The sequence below is a fragment of the Epinephelus moara genome, chromosome 10, assembly GCF_006386435.1.
Source record: "Epinephelus moara isolate mb chromosome 10, YSFRI_EMoa_1.0, whole genome shotgun sequence".
In the NCBI taxonomy this organism is placed as follows: Eukaryota; Metazoa; Chordata; class Actinopteri; order Perciformes; family Serranidae; genus Epinephelus; species Epinephelus moara.
This window is the reverse complement of record NC_065515.1, coordinates 41,177,774-41,204,193: the sequence shown is the minus strand read 5'-3', so window position 1 is coordinate 41,204,193 and position 26,420 is coordinate 41,177,774. Positions and strand designations below refer to the sequence as shown.

The window sequence follows — 26,420 nt, the reverse complement described above, 5'->3', positions numbered from 1 at the left end:
AGAGAAAGAAATTGTTTACATGTGTTTACACTTTATTTGTAGACACTGGGAAATGGGGGTAAGCTTAAAAAAAAACAAAAAAAAAAAAAACTTGACCATGTCCAGATTTGATAAATGTCACTTTGTGAGGGTATCTGTTTTTAAAGTTTTGTGAGCCCATAAAGGGAAGTCTTGGTAAATTTTATAAAATGGGTCTTACACTTGTAATTGTGGCCATTCTGGCTAATGGGTCATGCAAACTTTGCACTCACCACTGACACTGTAGAGATACTGAAAACACAGCCACAGCAAAACAAGGTATATCTGGGCAAGCAGCCTCTTAAAACTTTCATTCGGTCCAGCCAGCAGGTTAACCAAACAGCTGGCTTGGGTTGATAGGGAACTGCCCATTGGTTCGACATCCCATTGTTCCGACCATATTAAACCCATTGTTCCGAAGTCCCGTTGTTCCGAAATCACCATGATGCCCTGTGGTTAAGGTCTGGTTAGGTTTAGGCACAAAAACCACTTGGTTAGGGTTAGGAAAAGATCATGGTGTGGGTTAAAATGAAAAAGAAAGTGACAAACACATAAGCCGTGAGCCTGCTCCGCCTCAAGCCTTTCCCAGCTGACCCAGAGCCGGTCGCGCCGCACCATACGCCGGCCGCGAGCCATTCAGCACCGCGGACAGTCAGACTAATGGGATGTCGAACCAATGGGCTGTCGGACCAATGACATGGACCCAGTTGATACCTAGCTAATCCAGGGTGGGGGGTATTTCTGATTTCTGTGTTTAACAACCCATTAAACCACATTGCTTGTCCCTGCCGTCTAATACGACCCACAGAAGCGTATCCTAAATTAGTGCCCCTGGCGGTGTTCGGAGACCAACACAAAACAAAATATACATGGCTGTTAACGGTCACAGTTTTGAACATGTGGTTTTTAATGGTCATAGTAAGGGTTGGGTTTAGGTAACAATATTGATTGGTTAAGTTTAGAAATATGTCATGGTTTGGGTCAACATAAGTATGCCTGTTACATAACTGACGTCAAATATGTCAGGTTACCCAGTTAATGTTATGTCAGTTAATGTAACTTAAAAAAAACTCAAAATTGACATTTTGTTTCACACAGGACATGAACACCATTCTCCAGGGTCAAACTGTGTTGTTATTTTTTGTTTTGTTTTTTGTTTCTTCTTTTTCTCTCATTATAATTACTACGGCCCCTCGAGGTCACCACCTAACAGTAAACATAAAAAGAGTGCTTCAGGAATCCGGGAGTCCCAAAGCCCGGATATGAGTTAGCATTTAAGCAATCCCGGTTCCATCGTCTTGAAGTTAGTGGGTTTTTTGAATAAGGTCTGTGTTTAACACAAGCTTAGGAGACTTTCACATTTTGTTCTATGACATAAAATACATCAGTAAATAATCCGCAGTGAACTTTGAAGCATTGATTAAAAAAGGCGGTTGATAACAGGTGGCCAAGTAAGACTACAGAGGGTCATCACACCGAGCTGTGCCAAACATGACTTTACAGTCTTGTTTTGGAGGTGAGGTTAGGTCATGCGACTGTAGTGTGGTTCGTTTATAGCCTAACATTGGCTTTTCATAAAAGTGGTGTTCATTTGTGAAGATTATCTTACTGAACATAACGTGTAAGAATCATAAACGTTTGTTTGTCACAGAGCTTATTTTCTTCAATGATCCCAAATCCAGTGGAAAATTCCCATTGGCTTTTTGACGAGGTAACCAGGGTTACGCCAACTTCTGTGTTGGCTTAAAGAAAAATGTTATCCCTGGAGCATTTCTGTATGGGTTGTAAGCAGCTGCTTGTACAAACAACCTATGTTGTCATTTTTGGGGAAGACAGTCTCTTCAGTAAATATTGTTTTGAGTTGTGTTTGCTGAATCTCTACAATTGTAAAATTTCAATACCCAGTTATCCATAAGGGCCTTGTTCAGCAATAAGCCATTTTACTATCAGCCTTCCCAACAACACCCTATAGTTGTTCTAAAATCACTGTAAGCCATGGCTTCCTATGGCCTTTTGTTAAAGACAAGTAACACATTTAAAGCAACAGAACACAGCTTTTCAATGAATCTAATGCTTAAAGCAATAAGAATTATACCTTATTTCTTCATCCTGCAGTAAAACTTTTTTAGGCGAGTGTGTGTGTAGATGACTGTAATGAGAGTGTCATAGCAGCACAGACGTAAAACAATTACCCATCACTGCAGAAACCTGGATTCACTATGTAGTTACCATTGACTCTGGCTCGGCCTGGAGCCCCCCACAACAGTACAGCACACAGTAATTGGCCATGTTAGCAGGTGGGGAGCTGGTATGGTAGTATGATCTGCTGCTCACACTAGCTTCTCTTGCTGGTAAAACTGGTACAACCCCTTACTCTCAAGTGAAAAGAAGCAGTTGGTGGCTCCATGGCCTTTGTGGGGGTTGCATGGTGGATGTCTAAACTTGCATAGGACAACAGACAACAAGGGCAACGCATTCTCACTCCCAACTTGTCACATATCACTGCTTGGTCAGTGGACTTTAATGTCTACATTTTATGTGCTAGGTATCCTAGATGCGTGTGTTGACTGGGACCCATTTATGCCCGTTACATGCACTGTGTCTTCTCAAAATACACTTCAGTTTTGACAGGAAATGTACAGTTTCTGCTCATTGGATGCATCCAGTCTTTGTCAAAATAAACTTAGAAACTTGTTGAAACACCACATAATTACGTTTATTTCCTTGTGCAACAAAAGCACAAGGTTAGGTTTAGGGAACATAAGCATGTGGTTGAGTTTAGGCAACAAAAGTACGTGGTAAGGTTGAGGGAACAAAAGCAAGCAGTTAGGTTTAGGGAACAAAAGCACCTGGTTAGGTTTAGAAACCACATCATGGTTTGGCTTTACATTTATATGGGAGGTGAACACTAGCCTCCTGGGTGAAAGTCCAATGTTGTTGGACCCATCCACCACCACTTCCACCCACTTCCTTAAATTACGTTATTGTCGGGTAGTGTTTCAAAGTGACACCATCTGGTGGTGTTGATAACTGAGGCTGCATATCATACCAACACAAAATAATGCTTGTTTTTCATCAGTGTCTGACACGGAAGTCAATGACCAAGCAGTGGTATCTGTCGACTTCGGAATGAGAACAGGTTGACAGGGGCTCAATGACAGGGGTCAACAACTATATATGGGAGACAATGGGGAACATGTGAAATTATAAGGACATTTTATTGATAAAAGTCTTGATAATGGCTGTTATTAAAGTCTGCATTTGAGACAAAAAAACCTTTTTAATAATTCACTCTAATATGAATCAGCCAATGCATGAAAACAGCAAAATGCTACAATTCTACTCAGCTACTCAGAAAGCCAGTCCTGTGTAGCATTCATAACAATCTTACAAAGTAAATGAGGTGAAACACTCCAATGCTTTAGCATACACAAGTGAAGATAAACAGCATCACAACACACAGTAATTCCAGCTGGATGCATTTACAATCATTATGCACTGTTTGACAATTGCTCTCTATCTCCACTTGTCATTCTCTCCCATTTCCTCAATGTCTCTGCTACTCTCTGCAAACTCTTAATATTTTAAGTGGCAACAGTCTGTGTTATCTCCCTGCCTCCTCCATCTCTTTATTCTTCTCACATTCCCTCCCTAATTAATGCCACCATCCTCTCTCATTGTGCAGAAGCTTGCTCTGCTCATGACAAGAGCTTTAGGAGTCTAATAAGGCTGACGTGCTGGCTTTAACAGCCTGCACAAGCCTGAAGAGACCTGAGCAATGCATTTTTGTTGAATAACTAATTAATATTAAGAAATGGTATTCAAAACGCATTATTATTGTGGGGAAGAGCAGTAGTACATGTTGGTTTATGGTTCTCGAGCTGTAACCAAATCGCTCACTAACCAAAGCTGCAAACCACATATCAGCAGCTCTAAAAGTCCTTTCAAATCCCAGTGAGTCATGTGATTCAAAATGTATATAAAAACTATTGGTAAATGGGGCTTCAGGGTTTTTTGTAGTTAGGCATGTGTGCTAGAATAGTGTTTGTGGGCGGAAAATGAGCTTAGCACTATTTTATAATATGAAAAAAAAAAAAGATTTCGTACCTTAACTTATTTGTAATAGTTTGATTGTGATATTTTTTCTTAGCATGATGGGAGGGAATGGGATGGGCTTAGGCTTTGCAGCTTGTAATTTCTAATGAAATCTGAATTTTGTAGAGTCCACACACTTTTAAATTGTTCTGAGGAATGATTTAGGATAGAAAGGTACCAGCAGCATTTTGCTATAATTGCTTCTTTACTTGCCCAGATAATCTGTTTATTGTAGTACTTAGTGCTTCCACAGCCATATTGATGCATTCAAATAGGTTTTTAGTCTTGAAATTTGGTGTCTGTTTTTTGTCTGTTTTTTTCTTTGTTTTGAATAACATCTCAATTTGCAGTGAAGATTTAATATACAAAATTTTGTAAGCTCAATTGCTAATTTGTATTTGATTGTCCACTTTGTAAATAAGCAGACTTGCAATACTGATTTTAGAAAATCAAAGCTTTTCAGGGATCAACGATATAAATGTTCATTGCTTTAAATCATGTGCCTTTTATCAGAAAAAAAAATGCTTTAATTTTCAAGTATAATGTTAAATTGTATACCAAAATAGTGATTAAACTCTAGATTTTCAGTGATGTAATGCACTATTACAATCAGATCAATTACCCACCACTGTGTTGTTAATGTTTGTATCGTTTCCACTGTAACTAGTTGACTCTAGCATTAAAGTGCATTCAGACAGCACAAAGTGAATTTAAGTGGCGGCACAATTGCATACAGAATCACTAGGAAAAACAAGACACACAATCTAAGAGTGTACTTAAGTTTGTTTTTATCAGTGGACTACAAATCAATAAATCAGTCACCATTTTCAGGAATGAACAAGTTAGTGATATGCCTGCTATTGATTTGAAATCACCATCTTGAATATTTAAAACTGTCGAGAGAAAAGTTGCATGTTTTTTTGTATATTTTATAAAAAACAATGTGCATATTGTGTATTGTCTAATGTTGAGACATACTGCATATTGATGCTGTCACCGTAGCACAAACTTAACATACTGTAAGCAGCACCTAGACGACATGGCAGAGTATCCTGGCAGACATGCAGTCAAGTCTTCCAATAAACCAGCTGCTGTATTTTATCAATCATCATTTAACCATGTAAGACACTGCTGCACACTCAACCCAGTCACCAGAAAAAATGTTGGCATTATTCCTTTACGAACTCACAGATATATTACATTTGCACATTATTATACAGTAGTTACATTAAAACTTTGCGTTCCAACAGTGCTGTGGTTCATGTGTGGTTAGGTTTAGGCACAAAAACCACTTGGTTATGCTTTGGAAGAGATCAGTTTTTGACTTAAAATACACAATTTTGGGGTGCACAATCCCCACTGGAAAAAACAGCCACGGGTCGCTAAAACACAAAAGGGTTTTGTTGTTTATTAGTGAAAAGCTGATAGAAAAACAGCTACAGGATGCTAAAAACACCCACATTAGGGGGCTAAAAATCTGCAGGAAATCACGCAACTGGTCTTTGGGTGCTGACAAGCTGCTGGAAAAACAGCTCAGGGTTGTTTGTTGTTTGCTGGTTTCAAACAGTGGTCTCAGTAAAAAATAACCACATTTCCTGCTATCATCCCCACTGGAAAAACAGCAACAAGTCACTTAGAAAAAACAAACAAACAGCGTACTGGGGCTGAAAGCTGAAAAAACACCCACTTGTGGGTGCTGAACTGAAAAACATGAGGTTTTGTTGTTTGTTGGTTTCGAACTGTGGTCTTGGTAAAAAAACAACTTCTTTCCATGCCATGACCCCAACTGGAGAAGCGGCAACAGGGGCTGAAGAGCCGCTGGAAACACTGTAATGACTCGCTGACAAACAACCCCACTTTTTTTTGGTTTGTTGTAGGGATGCCCCCTAATAGTCCACTAAACTTTAGTCGACCAGAAAGGTCGTAAGTCGGCAACATTTGTCACTTAGTCACAGAAAAAAACAAACAAACAAAAAAACAACCGCTCAAACTCTATTAGGAGCTGCACCTGTCAAAATAAATTCAAACATATATGACCAGACCATGTGGGAATCTAATTTGAAAGGACAGACACAGGAAGTGACCACGCTCAGCAGGGGTCACATTAATTTACGGGGCTGGTACCTGCTGTTAGCACACAGACTAGTTAATAACATGTTGGGAGGGAATCTTAAGTTTGGGATCATTTTGAGGTGAAGGGTGAACCCAAGGTGATATGTAAACTTTGCATCATTCAGTGACTACAAACATGACGTATCATCTGAAACATTTAAGTAGCTACATGCCCATTAGCCACTTAGCACAGTCAATACTGCTTTGAATTAAGGTTCATTGGTACGGTTTTGTATTTCTCTGTGATGTAGCACAGTGTTAACGATGTAATTTTTCTATTCTTTCTTAGACCTTGAACTCAAAAAATTGTGTCGCCCTGCCCAGAATATAATTTAATAATTTAATTGATATAGTAAACATGTGGGCGACTAGTCCAGTAATGGCCCTAAATGACGTCTGTTGGTCGACCAGGAAAATTCTTAGTCGGGGGCAGCCCTAGTTTGTTGGTCTGCAGCTTGGCAAACCAATAGATGACATGCTGTCCACCATCCCCTCCACCTCCTGATGACAGAGTCAGCTTATACTGTATATTACGTCACTTTAGGAACATTGTTCTGATACCTATGAAATGTGCAATGTAACATGTTTGTGGTTTGAAAAAACTCACAATGCCAACATTTTCTTCTGGAGACTGAGCTGGCACACTATGTAGCACTGACACAGATATAAACACGTGGCACATAAGCTGGTCACACTGCTGTGACACATCTGACAGATTTCGGACATGTAAAAAAGGGATTTTGATCCCAATTGGCCTGTTGTGTAACAGTATAAAAAGTCTGCCTCACAGCATGAATCTCCTGCACCTGTTTTATTTTGTACTTGCATGATAATACATCAAAGCAGAACTTCATCATTTCTCACTCATTATTGTGCTATGACTTCATGTTCATGTGTTACACTGTTGTACATAAAGATTTAAAGTGGTTCTTAGCCTTTTTTGCTTAAAAGAATGTTTTATTGTTTCTTCTGAGTTGGCTGAATAATGACAAGCGGGAACTTTAATGTCAGTAAAGCATAATATTACATTAATGTGATGATTTGCAGTACAAAATGAATCATTGCACAAACAGGGCCTGCACCCTACCTCTGAAGAGGTCTCAACTCACAGGTTGAAAAAATACTTGACTGGTTGAACCATGAGCTGTTTACTGTGTACAGTATTTATGTGGAAATTGGGAGGTTTAGGTTGACCTAATATGCAATGTTACATCATTTTTCATGATTAAACAATACTAGAAACTGCTGTATTGTGGAATTTGCACAAAATTATGAATGTTCTCTGTGATGTTTCTGTTTCAGATGAATTCTCTGAACATTTACATTTACCCAGAACTAATGCTTACTCTGGACTCCATTATTACTTTTCTGAATTGTACATGTAAAAAAACAAAACAATTGAAGATGGCTTGAAAACCTTTGAAACATTAAGAAGCTGACTCTCATATTGAACATTGTTATTATTATTTGAATCATCCAATGATTCCGTGTGGCCTGGTTTCTGTATGCATGACATGATTACTTCAGTAGCTTAAGCAGGGATTTTCCCGGCATGTTTTATCTCCTCTAAACTGTTCAAGTCTTGAAATTTTAATGCAATAAAGAACATTTAAAACACCTGCCTCTGCTCCTGCTAGTGTCACACACAACTGGAAAGACAATACATAAAGACATAATCAGCACAACAAAGTCCTGTAATTCCAACAAACACTTCCGCAATTTAACAACTTACTTTTGTTAACCTTGCTGCAATGGTAGAGATGTGTGTCGCTACACCATGACATCACTGTTGGGTGTGATCATAGGTGTAAAAAAACACACCTGTGACCACACACCACACCAGTCAGAGGTGCAACAGACTGGAAATTTACAACCAGAGAGGGCATTGCTGGAATGAAGCTACTCTTAAATGTAAACTGTACCAGCCTTGAATTATTTTTTACTGCCTATTTTTCTTTGACTAATTACCCACAATACTCAACAGCAGTTCTAATGAGATAAATGGCATAATGGATATAATCAAACTAATTACATTGCAAACCACACAATATTTCCCTTTGCTATAACCTGGCTCAGGAAGGGACAAAACTTGAAAACAAAACACTGGATCTGTGGTGCATAAACGAGAGAAAGATGTGCTGTGGGAGTGTTTTATTTTGCAATAAACACGTGGGACCTAACTTAACTCAAAAGTCACTGGAGAGTGGCAGAATGAAAGGAAATAGGGCAGTGGTGAAGAAGTATTCAGATCTTATATTTAAAGGGACATATCACCTTTAAAATCAAAAATACACTCAATTTTTTTTATTTTTTTTATTTCTTAATTTCCTTTTAACTGTAGTGCTATTTATCAATTGAGATTGTTTTGGTGTGAGTTGCAGGGTGTTGGAGATATCGGCCATAGAGATGTCTTCCCTCTCTCTAATTTCAGCTTGTAGTGCTCAAAGCACCAAAAAAACAGTTTAAAAACTAAACAGCAATGTCTTTCCAGAAATCACAACCTGGTCACTCAAAATAATCCACAGACCTTGTTGTGAGCAGTTTCATGTAGGAACTGTTTTCTTTCTGTTGAATTAAACCCGCCAACTGTATCACCCAACAGAAGGAAGCATGCATCTACTGCTAGCTCACTTAGCACCACAGAGCTAGCTGCCGAGGAGGATGCCATTAATAATTACATCTCACATTGTTAGGATCATGAGCCTCTCGTCTGTGAGTAAATGCACACTTCCTTTTGCAGGTGATACCGTTGGTGGGTGTAGTTCAGTCTATAGTTTAGTACTGTATAATGATTGGATTATTTATTTTAGGGATAAAGAAATTCTACTATATTGATCCATTGATTCCAATTACTGTGTTTTCAGTTACTGTGCGTCCCTCTGCTGACCAGTGGTGGAATGTAACTAAGTACATTTATGTTAGTACTGTACTGTACTTGAGGTACTTTTATTTTACTTGACTATTTTAATCTCATGCCAAGTTTTACTTGGACTCCACTACACTTCAGAGAAAAATATTCTACTTTTTACTCCATCACAGTATTTTGATAACTTTAGTTACTTTACAAATGAGATTTTTGGGCACAAATCATATGAAAATATTTAAGTGCAGCTGAAATGCACTTTATTACATATATTTAAGGATCTGAATACTCCCTCCACCACTGCTGCTGACATGACATTACAGCATCACAAATGTTTTGTTATCTCTGGGCATTTGATTTTTTCTGTAACACCAGTACTGACACTCTGGAAAATCACATCTTTACTTTAAGTTTATTTCACAGTACTGTAGTTTCTCTATTGCTGAACTTCTTCTTCCTCTTACAGCCTTTTCAGTGACTTCTCACCAATTCTTGGGCACATTCCAGAGTCTTTGAACACAGCACAACACCTGCCCGTATAATTCTTAGGGGGCGTTACCTATCCTAATTGGTGACTTATGATCCAGTGGGATTCATGATTCAGCACATCTGGGTGGGAGCAGATTTGGATGGTTGAGAACATTTGGTGCATCTGGAGTTGACTCCTCTTATTTGTTTTTGTCTAACCAGAAAATTAAGGTAAAAAATATGAGTAATTTAAGAGAATGTTGCTGCAAAGAGTCGTTGGCAGAACAAGTCTAATGTGGGGACATAGGGTAAACCAGCAGGGGGGGGCACAAACTGCATTTCAAGAACTCAATATATGATGTAAATGTTTCTTAATATGAGTTTGCCATCAACAACCAACACACCAAATCAGCTCCAATTACAAAACATTCTGCAAAGTCACTCTTTTTAATACACACACACACACACACACACACACACACAGTGTATTGCGAACCCAAACTGCAAAAAAGGTCAACGTGCAAACCACGTCTCTCCCTCTCTCTTCCTCCGTCGCCCTCTCCATCTCTCTCTCATACAACACACATACATGGTCCACTATACGCGTCATTACAACATCATTTGAAACGGCAAATCTCCACTGACTGGATTTTTACAGCCCCAAACATTCCACATTTTGTGTAATAATGAAAGCCAAGGCTGGTGCAATGAAGTGAATTAAATGCATGTCCTACCTTTGGAAGAGTTGCAAGCAGCGACTGTTAGTGCTGAACCTCCTAAGGACAGTGTCCTTCCACTCAGTTGTACACTTTCTGGTTAAGTCCCTTTCAAGCGTCAGCTGAACCAAGTGGGCCTTTCTTTTGTGGAGCATTACGAGTCTGTGGTCCGAAAATATGTTTCTCAGGGTGGAGAATGAGTTCTCACACATGGCTATGGAGGCTCCAAATGTTAAAGCATGTTTGAGAGCAGTAAAAACACTGGGCATTGCAGTGAGATGCAAGTGGTATTTGGAGATGATGTGCTGTACAGTCCATTCCTCCTCGAATGGCTGCGATTGTTTAGCAACCTCAGGCTCCATCTCAAAAACAGGCAACCATGGAAAGTCCATAATGTGTTTCACAGCTTTCACATTCAGAAATGTGTCACTTTCTGGGTTCAGTGCAACAAGTGCACGGGCCAACTCCGAGTTGCGCTTGCTGAATCTGTCGTCCATTTCTCCAAGTACTGAATCAGTAGTGTTGTAGTACAGTGTCTTCCAGTTCTGCTGTGTCATCATCATCCCTGTGTCCTGTGGTTCCCACAACGACATACCTATCCATATTTGTGGCCGCTTGGCACCTCTTCTTGGAAATTATGGTCTCAGCGAGGTGCTCGCACACAGGCTGTTGCGCTAGCTACGATACTTAAACCTGTCATCAAGACAGCGTCCTCTCTATGAAGAATCTTGTTTGATGGATCCAGCAGGGCAAGAACTGCATGCACCAAGTTAGCATATAATAAGGGCACATTCACACCAGGATAGTCCGGGGGACTTGTTTCCATTGGGCAGGGAATGCCAAAAAATTTCATAGCTTCATTTGGTTCAGTTCACTTTCACACTGCACTTTTTAAAGCAGACCAAACCACCTGGACAACGTCACGCAGTTACAACAGCTGCTTGTTTGGGGTGGTATTACCCGAAACGACCACTGAAGAAATAAAAACATGAGGAAGAAGAAAACCCAGCTCATCGATTGGCCAGGACCGAAAATGGAAATCCATCCCCTTCAGCCGGCTTGGTCACCACAAAAACAATGGAGCCCATATATGACCATATATCAATAAGCTCCTGCACCTCCGCACTACTCCACGTCTGCCCAAGAGACATTTTCCAACTTTTTCTTTTTTACCTCTGCGTCTCCCGGTTTCTGTCGTTGGCTTCGTTATTTTTCTAGCCAGAATGCACTGCGCTCTACATCACTTCCTCTCTTTAGTTCACTTCCTCTCTTTGGTTCGCTGGATAGTCTGTTTGCATTTCCCACTGTAAGCAAACTGCACCAGGGTTCACTTGCAAGTGAACCGAGACCCCCAGTTTTCAATCTTCTAAGAATCGAAGAATCTTCGATGTGTACAGTCCAGCTTCATTTAGCTCCACCAAAACAGTGTCTGTTAATGTCTGTGCATCACCTTTAACAGCAGTTGCTATGGTTAGCAGACGCATCCAGTGTTTGAGACCTGCCATGAACGCTAATTGCTGATGGCAAAAACAAAATGCTGCATCGGCTTTGATGCTGTATTCAAGCCAGTCTCGGTGGTGATACCAGGCAGGGACAAATGAACGCTTTCTTCCGCTGAAAATGCAGGCATTGTACTGCTGTAAAACAATTTGGTTGGGCTGGTTGGTCCCAAGGTCATCCACGGGTGCTATTCCACAGGTAGCACTTAATGCTATAGTTGGTAATGTTGGAGAGCTAGCAAGATTTGAAAGTGGCACCTCCTCTAAACTCCCCTTCCCCTCCTCCCCCTCCCGTCAGTGCTCCGTCCAAAGCCACGCCCCCACAAACTTGAACGCGCATCCTGCAGTACACTGACAGAGAAGCTAACTGTCTAACATCATCAATCCAGCTATTCATGATGCTGTCATATGGTTCACACTGACAGCATTATGAATTGATGACTGACACATGTCACCGCAGTAATGGCGCCGCCACAAGATGGCGGCATACACAAATCGCTCGCCGAATTCGTCTATTGGATAAAGGAGATACCCCACCTAAGGGTTATCCAATGTTAAGAAAACGGTTACTCTTCCTGTCTCCTAAGTGGGCGTGGTTAGCTCTCTCTGATGTCACTGAATCAGGAAGTGAGCTGAGTGGGGTGTCTCGCTTTATCCAATATCTCTGGCAGGACGAGACATGAAGGCATCTGATTGGTTCTTTCCATTCGGACCGAGAGGCAGGGATTGGTCAGAGTTTTTACAGGCCTGCAGCTGCCACAGAGGTTGGATTTTTTTCGTTCCTTTTTCTGAACACATTATGTATTGACTACTCTCAGGATGGAAGGACCATTTTACCCAGTATAACAAAAAGTGTTTCTGAACAGGATTACCAACTATAGCTTTAAGCTAGCAGGTGCATTGCTAGCTGGCTCTTGCTCTTAGGGGGCAGCGGTGCTGTGGCCGGCCGCATTTGCTCCCTTTTCCATAGATGGTGCTTGAGGAAGCCTTGAAGAGGCAGCACCGTGTAACCACTTTCTTATATCCGTCCTCCATTTGAGGTGTTATTTCAGACCGATAATAACTTGCTCTCGCTGTGAAAAATGCTAACTGACCTCTTGACGTAATGGCAACAAATCAAACCAGTAGGTCATAGGTCAAGCATTGGATCAATGAGCATAATCCCAGAGATGTGATGCAAATATAACCAACAAATTGTGTTGTTGTTTTTTTATTATTATTATTATTTTTTAAAATTTTTTTTTTTTGATTTTTTATTTCGTTAAGATAATATACATTTACAGTAATTATTAAAATACGAAGTTGCACAAAGGCTTGCCCTGCTTGTGGGTGAGTTACCACCCGTAACGCTGACCCTGTAGCTGCACGAGGCCCAATGTGTTCTGTGATTTTAGAGCGGCCCTTTACTGTGACCACCCAAGCCACTCCTGTGTAGTAATGATGTTGTTTAATCAGCATCTTGATATGCCACACTTGTCAGGTGGATGGATTATCTTGGAAAAGGAGAAGTGCTCACTAATACAGATTTTAACAAAATTGTGACCAAAATTTGAGAGAAATATAGAGTGCATAAAAGAGCCTTGGATCTTTTACCTAAGCCTGTGAAAAATGGGAGCAAAAACAAGGTTGTATTTAAATCTGTTGTGACTAAAGTTCTAGCATGGTAAAAATTATAACATTTTGCTTCTGAATTATAGTGGAGTGGAAGTATTAAGTGGCATTAAATGGAAACAAGTACTTAGTTTAATTCCATCACTGGAGTGGAAGCATAGCTGTCACTGGGACCAGGTAAGCTAGATTTGAACAAGAAATGTAATTTGTGGCAAAAAAATATTTCCTGTGTCTCCTCTGAGTCCCTATTTTGTAGTTTTCTGAGAGTTTATTATCGAGCAATGTGGGACCATTACACTTAATGTTTATTCATACCTAATGAGCTGCTGTAAAGTTAACAGTAAAAGGGTTTAATTTGTGTCACTACTTGTGTCTGTGAACCATTCCAGCTGCACTCTATGGTTTAGTGAACTTAAGTGTCTGTGGCTTTTGGACAGAGAGTCGTCTGTATAATCTGTAGCTGCGGATGCTGCATGTAACCCAGCAGACTGCTCCCTGTCTGTATGTTAAATTAGGCTATGGCTGTTATTTTAATGCCCTGAAGCTGCACGTTGCTCATCCTCGAACAGGACCAGGAAGCATCGTCGGGCGCGTGCAGCATCCGGAGGACCGTGCGCGTTCACGCGCCGCGAAAGAGAGGGGCGGGAGAGGAGGAGAGTGGCAGAGAGAGGAGGTGAAGGGGGGGAGAGAGAGAGGGTAATGAAAATGATGGCGACCGATGCAGAGGAGATAAGAATCCAAACAAGCCCCTGTCCCATCCCCGACAACAGTCTCAGCACTCTGTCCATCAAAATCACGCGGAAAAACCAGGATAAACACTGGAAGTTGCGCTTTATTTACCTGCAGTGCTGTGAGTACCGACACACAACACGACGTTCAGAGCCAAACACCGGCACAGGCTTCACGAGCCCGCTCAGGAAACACTGACAATGTGTCTGCCACATTAGTCTGACCGACATTAGCTTTCTCACCATAGAATAAATGCACGTTTATCTTATTCTTGAAGAACCCGACCTCCATTTAACGGGGTATGGAGGGGGTTGGGGGTGGGGGCGGACCGGGATACAACGCTCGCGAGGACAAACATGAAGAAACAGTGGAAAATAAATAAATAAATGTTGCTTATACTGCAATAAAGATACTTAACGTTACCTTACCTATTATCAATGAATCCTTTGAGCATATCATTTAATTCGGCATGCATTTAACAAACCAAGTAATGCTTATTTATTTAAAATTTAACCCTTTTTTGTTGGGTTTATTTACAAGTATTAAACTATTGGTGTGAACTGTTACTAAAAGTTAACATTTTATTTAAGTAACGTTAAGTGCCTCTTGGATTTGCGCTACAGGTTTGTAAAGCAACATAAAATTAAGCTGCCGTATCTGTTATGTTCTCCAACAAGCTAATGTTTCGCTAAAGTATAGTAGGCTACTGGCCTCAGTGGCTAGTGTGGGCCATTTAAAAGTCCCATATTATGAAAAGTAGCCTATGATTACAATTTGTATTTATAATGAAGCAGGAATGCCTATGGCTAATATATGAATACTTTGAAATATCAAAATGCTTAGTAGGCTACTCCAAGAAATTAACATGGTCTGTATTCAGAAAATGTGCCTTTAAATGAGCTGTCAAGACTATAGAAGTGAGCCTATCCCAGCTGACACAGGGTGAGAGGCAGGGTACACCCACCAGACTATTGCTAGGCTTACAGTGACTTTTTTTTATGACTTATATCATGACACAATATTACACTAGTGTAATATAGTGTCATGATATAAGTCATAAAAAAGTCAGTCTGACTTTTTTGACTTTTTATGATACACCATAGGCAAGGCAGCTGTATTTGTATAACACTTCATACACCAGGACAAAGTGCTTTACAGAGCAATACATATAAAACATACCAAAGGATACATATTTACAATACAGGAGGAAGGAGAAAAAAGATGACTTAATGACTTTCAGTTAAAAAGAATAAATTAAATTAAAAGTAGCAAAAGTGCAGACAAGAGGTGCAAAGAAAAAAAAATTGATTACTTAAAATCTGAAAAAAAGTTTTAATATACTTTTGCATTCATTACCGGGTGGAGTAGGCAGTCTAAAAAAGAAATGTTTTTAGCTTTGACTTAAAAGTGGTCAGAGTCTGGGCTGTCTGACATCATCTGTGAGATTTATTCCAGGTTTGTGCTGCATGATAACAAGATGCTGCTTCACCATGTTTTGTTCTAACTCTTGGGACGGTCAGTAGGCCGGCCACAGATGTCCTAAGGCTCCTAGAAGGTTCATATGTCACAAGCATGTCAGATACATTAGGGCGCTGAACCACAGAGTGATTTATACACAGGCAACAAGTTTTGAAATCGCTTTTCTGAGTGACAGGTAGCCAGTGTAAGGATTTTAGAACTGGACCAATGTGGTCATATTTTCCTAGTTTTTGTCAGGACCTGAGCAGCAGCATTCTGAGCAAGTTGAAGTTGCCAAAGAGCTTGTTTTAAAGGCCTACAAACAGGCCACTGCAGTCATCTAATCTACTGGAAATAAAGGCATTTGTAAGCCTTTCAAGGTCTTGCTTTGACATTATTCCTCTGACTCTAGCAATGTTTTTTTAAATGGTAGTAGGCAGATTTGATGTGGGTCCAGGATAACACCAAGGTTGGTTGTTTAACTCTTAGTTATTATGTCGATCTTGAGAAAATGTTGATGCATCTAATCATAGATTTGCTCAGTACAGTGCCAAAGACATTCTACAGATCTATAATAACCTGATGAAAGCAATATGAATATTTGCATGTCATCTGCATAATCATGTTAGTTGACTTTATTAATTTGTATGATTTGGCCTGATAGAAGCATATAGGGATTAAACGAGAGGGGGACCCTTCATGTTAAGGCCATCTGCTCTGACTTATAGTTACTAATTGAGACAAAGTACTTCCTGTCATGAAGATATGACTTAACCCTAAGGACAATTCCAGAGAGCCCAACCCAGTTTTCTAGTCTCTGAAACAAAATTGTGTGGCCCACTCTGTCAAAAGCAGCACTTACTGCAAATCCAACAGCACTAAAACAGAGATTTTGCCTGACTTGGTGTTCAGGTGAATGTCATTTATTACCTTAATCAGTGCAGTCCCAGTGCTGTGATGGGGCCAAAAACCTGACTCAAAGTTATTAAAGCAATTGTTCAGCTTTAAAAAGTTGCCAAGTTGCCTGTAGACAACTTTTTCAACAACTTTACTTGAAAATGATAAGTTTGAACTAGGCCAATAGTTGTTCAGTATACTATGACTTTTTATGACACACTATACAATGACTTCTTCATACACCAATCAGCCAAAACTTTTCAACCACTGACAGGTGAAGTGAATAACTTTGACTATTTTGTTCCAATGCATTGTTCTGCTGGGAAACCTTTGGTTCTGGCATTTTAGATAGATAGATAGATAGATAGATAGATAGATAGATAGACTTTATTGTCTGTCACAGTGTGACAGAAATTCATCTTTGACAGGCTCATAAGTACAAATACAGAAACATTAAAACAACATTAAAAGCACAGTACCAAAGCATACAAACGGGCTGTTAAAAAAGCAACATGTGTCTATCTCTGGTTGTTGAAAGTGGTTATTGCAGAGGGGATGAAGGATTTTTTTGTAAATGTTTTTCCGGGCCAGTGGAAACTTATAGTGTTTCCCTGATGGCAGCAACTGAGAGCAGTGGTGGAGGGGGTAAGAGGGGTCTTCTGTGATCATGGTGGCTTTCCTTTTGCAATTCCAAAAGGGGAGTTTGTGGTGATCCAATGATTTTGGTGGCCTGGTTAACTATGCGGGAGAGTTTCATGTGGATACCACCTGACATGTTCCACGCACTCAAACACCGTTACAAACAAAGTACCCCCCCCTCATGGCAACAGTACTCCCAGATGGCAGTGGACCCCAGCAGGATAATGCAACATGCCACACTGCAAACATCGCTCAGGAATGGCACAATGAATGTGACAAAGATCTCAAAATGTCAACCTGGCCTCCAAATTCCCCAGATCCCAATCTGAATGAGCATCTGTGGCACGTGTCATTAACCCATCTCACAACCCACTGGACTAAATGGATCTACCACCAACACTGGTGCCAGACACTGCAGGACACTCCCACAGATCCTGTGTCCATGCCTCGACAGGTCAGAGCCAAGTCTGATCCAAGGAGATCCCACCTTGAATTAGGGGTACATCTGGGGTACCGGCACATCAAAAGAATCCATGTGCAGATTGGGACCAGGGAAATTAAGAAGCCAGGTCGACACCTCAACAGTGTTTGAGTGGGTGGAACATGTCAGGTGGCATCCACATGAATGCCAGAACCACTTCACCTGTCAGTGCTTTAAAGGGCCAGTGTGTAATATTTGGCATGGTTTATTGTCAAATCTGAATCTGAATCTGAATATTCTACCCATAAATATGTTTATATAAGTGTATAATCGCTATAAAATAAAATTCGTTTGGTTTTCGTAGCCTTATAATTATGCTTTTATATATATATATATATATATATATATATAGCAAGGGCCTTGCTTTAGAGAGGTGGCCATCTTGCGCCGCCATGTATGTACGGCAGCCCGAGTGGACAATCCAGCCAGCCAGAGAACGCGTTTCGCGTGTATAAATAAACCAACGAAGACAGCGGAAGGAAGGAAGAAGGAGGAGGAAACAGCAGAGAGTGTTAGTAGTTCGTCGATAGAGAGTAGTGAAAAGTTTTTTTAGTTATAAAGTTTGCGAATGGACCACACTTACCACGCAACAGGAGAGAATGAACCCGAACCGTCATCTGCGAGGAAAAGAAGACGCAACTTCACTCCTTGTGATGCACTCTCTGCGGCGCTTTTCCTCCTGATGATATATCTCCCCAACGATGGTAGCAGTAGCACCGAATCCCATTCTGTGCATTCAGCCTCTCTTCTCGCCCGCTCAGCATCAAACACATGGAGTTCCTCATCTGTATGCTCCGGCTCAAACAGGTATGGCTCTGGGTCTGTGTCCGCTACAAGAAACTCTTCAAAATCGCGTTCAAAGTCGTCCATTGCAGCTACTATAGTCCGGAGATATTGCTAGGCTAAATAAACAGCTGAGCTCTGTTTACAGGCTACGCTGTCAGTCAGTGTGCGGGCTGGAGATTGGTGGAGCAGAGAGGGGAGGGCTGCCCCGCTGGGTACTGTAAGTGAGTATGTGTGTATGAAGTGTGTGTGTTACGCTAGAAGAGTCAGAGTTTGGGACGGAGTCTTTTACGTGCTACCCCCTGGAGTGTTACTGGAGTTTTTGGAGTGCTCAAATAAACGGGCCTTTTTCCCGAACGCTACTCTGGTCTCCTGCTCGTGAGTGATTCATTACAATATCGTAACATGGTTTAGATTTCTAAATAAATATTCACCTCGTCGCTAGGTAGACCTACTCCTGAAAAACCCGTGTCTGCGCAAGGCTTTTGGTCCTACGAGGCCACCGTCATTTACCCGACGGGAGGGGTTGGCGAGTGAGCCCTGCAATCTAGAATTTGACCACTGATGTCACTGTTTTCAACCCATTTTACACACTGGCCCTTTAAATGTTTTGGCTGATCGGTGTATATCATCAAATGTAGCTGGCTCTATAGCCTAGAGGTTAGTGAGGTGATAGCTTGAGTCCCTGGGGTGACTGAGCCAGTTGGGAAATTAAGTTAAAATAGTTATCAAGTGAATGATTAAAGTTCCCTCCAATCCCAACAGCTGCTATTGAGGTCCCCTTGAGCAAAGAACTCAGACTCCATTTCCTCCAGTCATTGTTAACATTATTACTAACACCTGTGCTTTGCCTACTTTCACAAGTCACAGTGTCTGCAGTGAGAAAGAACTATGGTTGTAGTGTTGCAGTTTTGGCTAGTGGCCGAGTTTTGGGTTTGGCGAAAGTAGTAACACTCACTAAATTAAAGCTAATTAAGTTCTTTTAGAGCTATTTACACCTGTGGCGAAGGTCAGCTGTTGCACTTTGACTCATACCAATAAGTGGTCAGATAAAGCATTCTCAAAGATCACTGTTAAAGATGGCTTATTGACTGTAAGGAATGGTATTGTGGTTTAGTCACTAAAGTTCTCATTCAAAGTTGAGTTCACCCTCAGAACCACTTGGAGTTGGAGTAATCCATGCTGGAATTGCCTCTGGGTCTCCATGAATTCTTTCCCAGATTTGTGCAGTTTGCCCTTGGGCTGCAACTAAGGATTATTTGCATTGCCGATAAATGTACTGAATATTTTCTCCATTAATCCATTATTCATTTTGTCTGTAAAATGTCAGACAATAGGGGAAAAATGCCAATCACAATTTCCCAGAGCCCAAGATGATGTCATAAAATGTCTTGATTTGTCTAATTATATCTGAAACCCAAAGATATCCAGTTGAGTGTGCTATTTTACTGTGTAAGACAAAGAAAAGCAGCAGTTCCTCGCGATTTAAGAGATGGAACCAGTAAATGTTTGGCTTTTTTGTTTGAAAAGTGACTCAAATTATTTGAATCTATCAGCATTCCTGCAGATCCTTAAAAAAAAGCCAATGAATATGTAAATCTAAGAATAAGGCCTTCATTAGTATTAAAAAGATTACTAAAATCTTCATGATTTTAGTAATCTTTTTTTGTTTTGATGTTGCATTCAGGGCTGAAACCTGAAATCATCTGTGTAAACTATCTGCATTGAGGCTTCATTGTTTGTTGCACTGTGTTTTGTACCGAGGATTATTGCAATGGCACAACGCGCTTATACTGTGGAAGGTGACGTTAAGAGGACGTGTCAGACTTCCATGCTCAAAATATTGTAGAAGATGTGATTCGATGACAAAATTTCATACGTAGCGAGGGGTGAAAAGAGGTGACAGAACAGAGAAAACGACATAAAGTGTCCAAAGTTTGGGATCATGTCATGCTGAAACAACATGAAAACTCTGTATAGTGTGTCTATTGTAAAACTGAACTAGCTTACCAAAGTAACACCATGTCAATACTTCAACATCTCAACAGAAAGCATCCAGTTGAGCGTACCAGACACTAGTTAGCATTAACATCAGCTTACATCTGGGCTGCTGGTGCCTGGATCTCCCCCGTTCATCCACCGGCAAATGTCTGAAGGGAAATCCTGAGACCCCTGCAGGTGAAGGAGTGTGGAGTGCCAGGCAGCACAGAGAGAAGACAAACTCCGTTCAACTGGACAAACTGCACAAATTGCGTTGACACAAAGCCATCTGAAAATCGGTAGAGATTCCCTTTTAAAAACATTGCATCATTTTGTTTCCTGTGTTTAAAACTGAGCTAACCTAAAACCATAGAAATTAAAGTGTTGCAGTCAGTTTGTTAAAGTCTGAGCTTCATTCATTAGTATTATTATCAGTCACAGAGTCACACAGACACACACCTACAGCACTCCTCTCACAGTGGGATATGAAATACCACAAAAGGCAAATTATCAGGTGGTGTAAGTGGCTATTGGAGCATTAAGCAATAATAATGGCAGTTTCTCTATTAAGGAAACCAATTAATTGATCATGTTTCCAGAGATCTGTCTTATTTTCTCTTATACTGTATATTTACTAATGCTCTTTAATATAGAGAAGGTATTTCTTATCTGATGATTCATTATTTGATGGATTAATCGATAAAATACAGTACTGGACTTCTAAAATAATCAGTAGCTAGAGCCCTGGTTGCATTGTAAAATCTCAAAATAACTGTCGTCGTCGTCCTCCTCCTCCTCCGCTTATCTGTGTCCGGGTCGCGGGGGCAGCAGCCTCAGCAAAGAAGCCCAGACAGTCCTCTCTTCCCAACCACTTCCGTCAGCTCTTCCGCGGGAACCCCGAGGCGTTCCCAGGCCAGCCGGGTGATGTAGTCCCTCCAGCGTGTCCTGGGGCGGCCCCGATGTCTCCTCCCGGTTGGACACGCCCGAAACACCTCCCAAGGGAGGCGTCCGGAAGGCATCCTTACCAGATGCCCGAACCACCTCAACTGGCTCCTCTCGATGTGGAGGAGCAGCGGCTCTACTCCGAGTCCCTCCCGGATGTCCGAGCTCCTCACCCTATCCCTAAGGCTGAGCCCAGCCACCCTGCGGAGGAAACTCATTTCGGCCACTTGTACTCGTGATCTCATTCTTTCGGTCACTACCCAGAGCTCGTGACCATAGGTGAGGGTTGGAACGTAGATCGACCGGTAAATCAAGAGCTTCGCTTTTTGGCCAAGCTCCCTCTTCACCACAACGGACCGGTTAAGCGCCTGCATCACTGCTGACGCCGCCCCAATCCGCCTGTCAATCTCCCGCTCCATCCTACCCTCACTCGTGAACAAGATCCCGAGATACTTAAACTCCTCCACCAGAGGAAGGACCTCCCCCCTGACCTGGAGTGGGCAATCCACCCTTTTCCGGCTGAGGACCATGGCCTCAGACTTGGAGGTGCTGATTCTCATCCCAGCCGCTTCACACTCGGCTGCGAACCGTCCCAGCAAGAGCTGGAGGTCACTGTTCGATGGAGCTAGGAGGACCACATTATCCGCAAAAAGCAGGGACGAGATCCTCCCGTCACCGAACCTGACACCCTCCACCACTCGGCTGCGCCTAGAAATTCTGTCCATAAAAGTTATGAACAGAACCGGTGACAAAGGGCAGCCCTGGCGGAGTCCAACCCTCACAGGGAACAGGTCCGACTTACTGCCGGCCACGCGAAGCAGACTCATGCTCCTTCGGTACAGGGACTGGATGGCCCTTAGCAAGGGGCCACCAACCCCATACTCCCGGAGCACCCCCCACAGGATGCCCCTGGGGACATGGTCGTAAGCCTTCTCCAAATCCACAAAACACATGTGGACTGGTTGGACAAACTCCCATGCCCCCTCCAGCACCCTGGCGAGGGTAAAGAGCTGGTCCACGGTCCCCTCCAGCACCCTGGCGAGGGTAAAGAGCTGGTCCACGGTTCCGGGACGAAAACCACATTGCTCCTCCTCAATCTGAGGTTCAACTATCGACCGAACCCTCTTCTCCAGCACCCTGGAGTAGACCTTACCGGGTAGGCTGAGGAGTGTGATCCCCCTGTAGTTGGAATACACCCTCTGGTCCCCTTTCTTGAAAATGGGGACCACCACCCCAGTCTGCCACTCCAGAGGCACTGCCCCTGATGTCCACGCAATGTTGTAGAGGCGTGTCAGCCAGGACAGCCCTACAACATCCAGAGCCTTGAGATATCCAGGACGAATCTCATCCACCCCCGGGGCTCCGCCGCCTCGGAGTTGTTTCACTACCTCAGCAACTTCTGCCCCAGAAATTGGACGACCCGCCCCCGAGACCCCCGTCTCTGTTTCCTCACTGGAATACGTGTTGGTGGGATTGAGGAGCTCCTCAAAGTATTCCTTCCACCGCCCGACAATGTCCCCAGTTGACGTCAGCAGCTCCCCGCCCCCACTGTAAACAGTGTGAGCAAGTTGCCGCCTTCCCCCCCTGAGGCGCCGGACGGTTTGCCAGAACCTCTTTGGAGCCGATCGATAGTCTTCCTCCATGGCCTCACCGAACTCCTCCCACGCCCGAGTTTTTGCCTCCACGACTGCCGCCGCTGCGCTCCGCTTGGCCCGCCGGTACCCATCAGCTGCTTCCGGAGACCCACAGACCAACCATGCCCTGTAGGCCTCCTTCTTCAGCCTGACGCCTGATTACCGCCGCGACTGGCCCCAGCGGCCTTGCGGCCACAGCTCGCAACCGCCGCCTCGACAATGGCAGAGTGGAACGAGGCCCATTCGGACTCAATGTCCCCCTCTGCCCTCAGGACGCGGTTGAAGCTCTCCCGGAGGTGGGAGTTGAAGATCATCTGGACAGGTTCTTCCGCCAGGCGTTCCCAGCAGACCCTCACTGTTCGTTTGGGCCTGCCAGGTCTGCGCGGCGTCTTCCCCCGCCATCTGATCCAACTCACCACCAGGTGGTGATCAGTTGACAGCTCTGCTCCTCTCTTCACCCGAGTGTCCAGAACATATGGCCGCAGCTCAAATGATACGACTACAAGGTCAGTCATTGACCTGCGACCTAGGCTGTCCTGGTGCCACATGCACCGATGGACATCCTTATGTTTGAACATGGTGTTAGTTATGGCCAAACTGCGACCCGCACAGAAGTCCAATAACTGAACACCACTCGGGTTCAGATCGGGCAGGCCGTTCCTCCCAATCACGCCCCACCAGGTCCCGCTGTCATTGCCCACGTGAGCGTTGAAGTCCCCCAGCAGAACAATGGAGTCCCCAGTCGGGGCACTGTCCAGCACCCATCTCAGGGACTCCAAAAAGGGCGGGTACTCTGAACTGTTGTTCGGCGCATAAGCGCAGATGACAGTCAGGACCCGTTCCCCAACCCGAAGGTGCAGGGAAGCAACCCTTTCGTAAACCCCAACGTACAGGCAGAGAGTCTGGGGGCTATCAGAAAGCCCACCCCGGCCCTCCGCCTCTCACCCGGAGCAACTCCAGTGAAGGAGAGAGTCCAACCCCTCTCAAGGACTTGGGTTCCAGAGCCGGAACTATGTGTCGAGGTGAGGCCGACTATGTCTAGCCGGTAGCGCTCAACCTCTTCCACAACCTCCGGCTCCTTCCCCGCCAGAGAGGTGACATTCCATGTCCCAAGAGCCAACTTCTGTAGCCGAGGATTGGACCGCCAAGGCCCCCGCCTTGATCTGCTGCCCAATCCACATTGCACCGAACCCTTCTGGATCCCTCTGCTGGTGGTGGGCCTGCAGGGGGACGAGCCCATGTAGCTGGTTCGGGCTGGGCCCGGCCGGACCCCATGGGCGAAGGCCCGGCCACCAGGCGCTCGCCCACGGACCCCAACCCCAGGCCTGGCTCCAGGGCGGGGCCCCGGTAACCCTCCGGGCCGGGTACACGTGTCCTTGTTTTTATCCATCATGAAGGGTCTTTTGAAAGACCCTTCAACATAACTGATTTTTTAAAATATATATTTTCCAAATGCCTCTCGAATTAACAGATCAGGATAGCAGAACATATTTGGTATTGTTCGTCAGAATGCTCAAAACAGAGGATCCACTGTCTGCAAGCTTGTTGTCACAGGGGATAACTTTGAGAAAATTAGATTTAAGTACAATTTTGTGGCATGGCCTCAACTGGAACAGTTTGATTACTGTAGCATTGGTCCTAAATGTTATTCTGAGTGTCATTAAAAAAGTCTTAAATTTTAAATTAAATTTAAACTTGCTCTTAACTGTTGTAGCTCTGTCTGTTATGCGCAATCAAGACTACACCTTCTGCTTTGTCTTTGCAGCTGTTGCCTGATGGCCAGGCATGTAGTGGTGGAAATGTGACACTCATTTTGAAAAAAGGGGAACAAAGCAAAAAGGTTGATGGTTTCAGTGGTCAGAGATTGTGTTTACGGCAACATGTGCAAAAAGTTGGGAAGTGACCCCACTAAGTGTGGCAATTTTGTTTGGCAACTTTTTGAGATATAAACAATGTTCTGTAGAGTTTGTGTAGTCAGACTTTGGTGTGTTGGATTATAACGTGCAAAAGATGGGACAACTGGATGAGGCATCAAAATCAAAATGCCATTAAATGTCCATTAGTGTTACTTTGTCCATGTTCCTGTCTGTCTGTATGTCTGTCTGTAACACAAGTTATTGAGTCATTACATTACATGCCTCAGCAGCTGTGAGAACACAGACAATATGAAAAAGATTATGATGACATGTGTAATTACTTACGCCATATGTCCCTCAGCCATCTTCAGAGGGTGGTGGGAGAGCACTGAAGAGGACTGATATGAGAATCATGAAAAATGATCGGGCTGATCCAAAATGACAGCTTATTTCTAGTGATGATGGGAGGTCCGCAGAGTGCAAGTGATGGATTTGAATGCGACAGAAAAGTGACCTGCCTCATCAATACAGCCATCAGCATGTGGTGACAGAGGGGTTGCTTGATGGTGTTTATTGTCATCACAGTAAAGGATCTCGCAGCTGCCTTACAGTGTGTAGGAATAAACTTTCTGGAAATATGTAGTGTAAGCATGAAAGCTTTTGCATCAAAGTCAGCCTTCAGAAAAAAATATTATTTGTTTTGTGCTGTTTTCAGAGTCCATTACTGCATCCAAAGGCATTGTATGAATGTACTATTGACATAAATATGAATTTCAAGTATGAATAACATAAAGGAAGCCTTGTGTATTCTAGATTTTCTTATGGTCAACAAATCCTATAACAAGATCAGAAGCAACAATGAGCAAGGTTACATGCGCACAATAATCAGATAACTGGGAATAATCAGGTAATGGTAATAATCTGATCTGACGCGTTTACATGCACTTTAGTAATGCGATAATCAGAAAACCCTGGTTGACATGATTCAGTCCGTTAGTCGGATTTCTGTCCAAGTCCATGACGTAAAACTCAAATGTCCTGTTAATGCACCTTAACGCTGGTTGCCACTCGCCACAACACCGAAAAGAAGAACAAGAAGAAGAAACTTCCTGTTAATTTCAAAACATCCTGTCTTCTTCACCATGGCAACGCTACACAAAGAAGAATATGGAGGCGATGCTAACGGTCAGGGCTGTCCTTATGTGGGAGCTGTTAAGCCTGCAAAATAGGCTACACACTGCTGCTGTCCTGTGCTTATTCTCCATGAGGAGAAAACGACGATGGGCTGTCATTCAGCAAGCATCTGTCCTTGGTCTCAGCGTGATGGGTCCTCCACTCCTACCAAAACACCGTGCTTGCTGGAGAGTATAGGCTGGTGGCGAATCAGTTTTGGTGTCCACAAGTCGACCGTCATGAAGTTTGTGTACATGTTTTGTAAAGGCATGGTGACACAACTCATACAACACTTCATCAAAGTTCCAACCCTCGAAGAAGCCTGCGCCATAGCCCAGCAGTTTGAAGACAAGTTCCACATCCCTCAAATAATCGGATGTGTTGATGGAACCCACATCCCTATCCTGGCGCCCAGTGATGGTTACAGGGACTTTGTCAACAGAAAAGGATGGGCATCTTATGTACT

General features: G+C 42.9%; 1 protein-coding gene across 1 annotated transcript in view; it reads left to right on the top strand.

The window, feature by feature from the left end:
• The first annotated feature begins 14,043 nt into the window (after positions 1 to 14,043).
• The window catches only part of LOC126396968 (uncharacterized), a 105,661-nt gene continuing 93,284 nt past the window's right edge, over positions 14,044 to 26,420 (top strand). Inside the window, exon 1 of the mRNA XM_050055378.1 lies at positions 14,044 to 14,232. Within this exon, the coding sequence (XP_049911335.1) occupies positions 14,082 to 14,232 (151 nt within the window). The 5' untranslated portion in view covers positions 14,044 to 14,081. The remainder of the gene's footprint in view (positions 14,233 to 26,420) is intronic.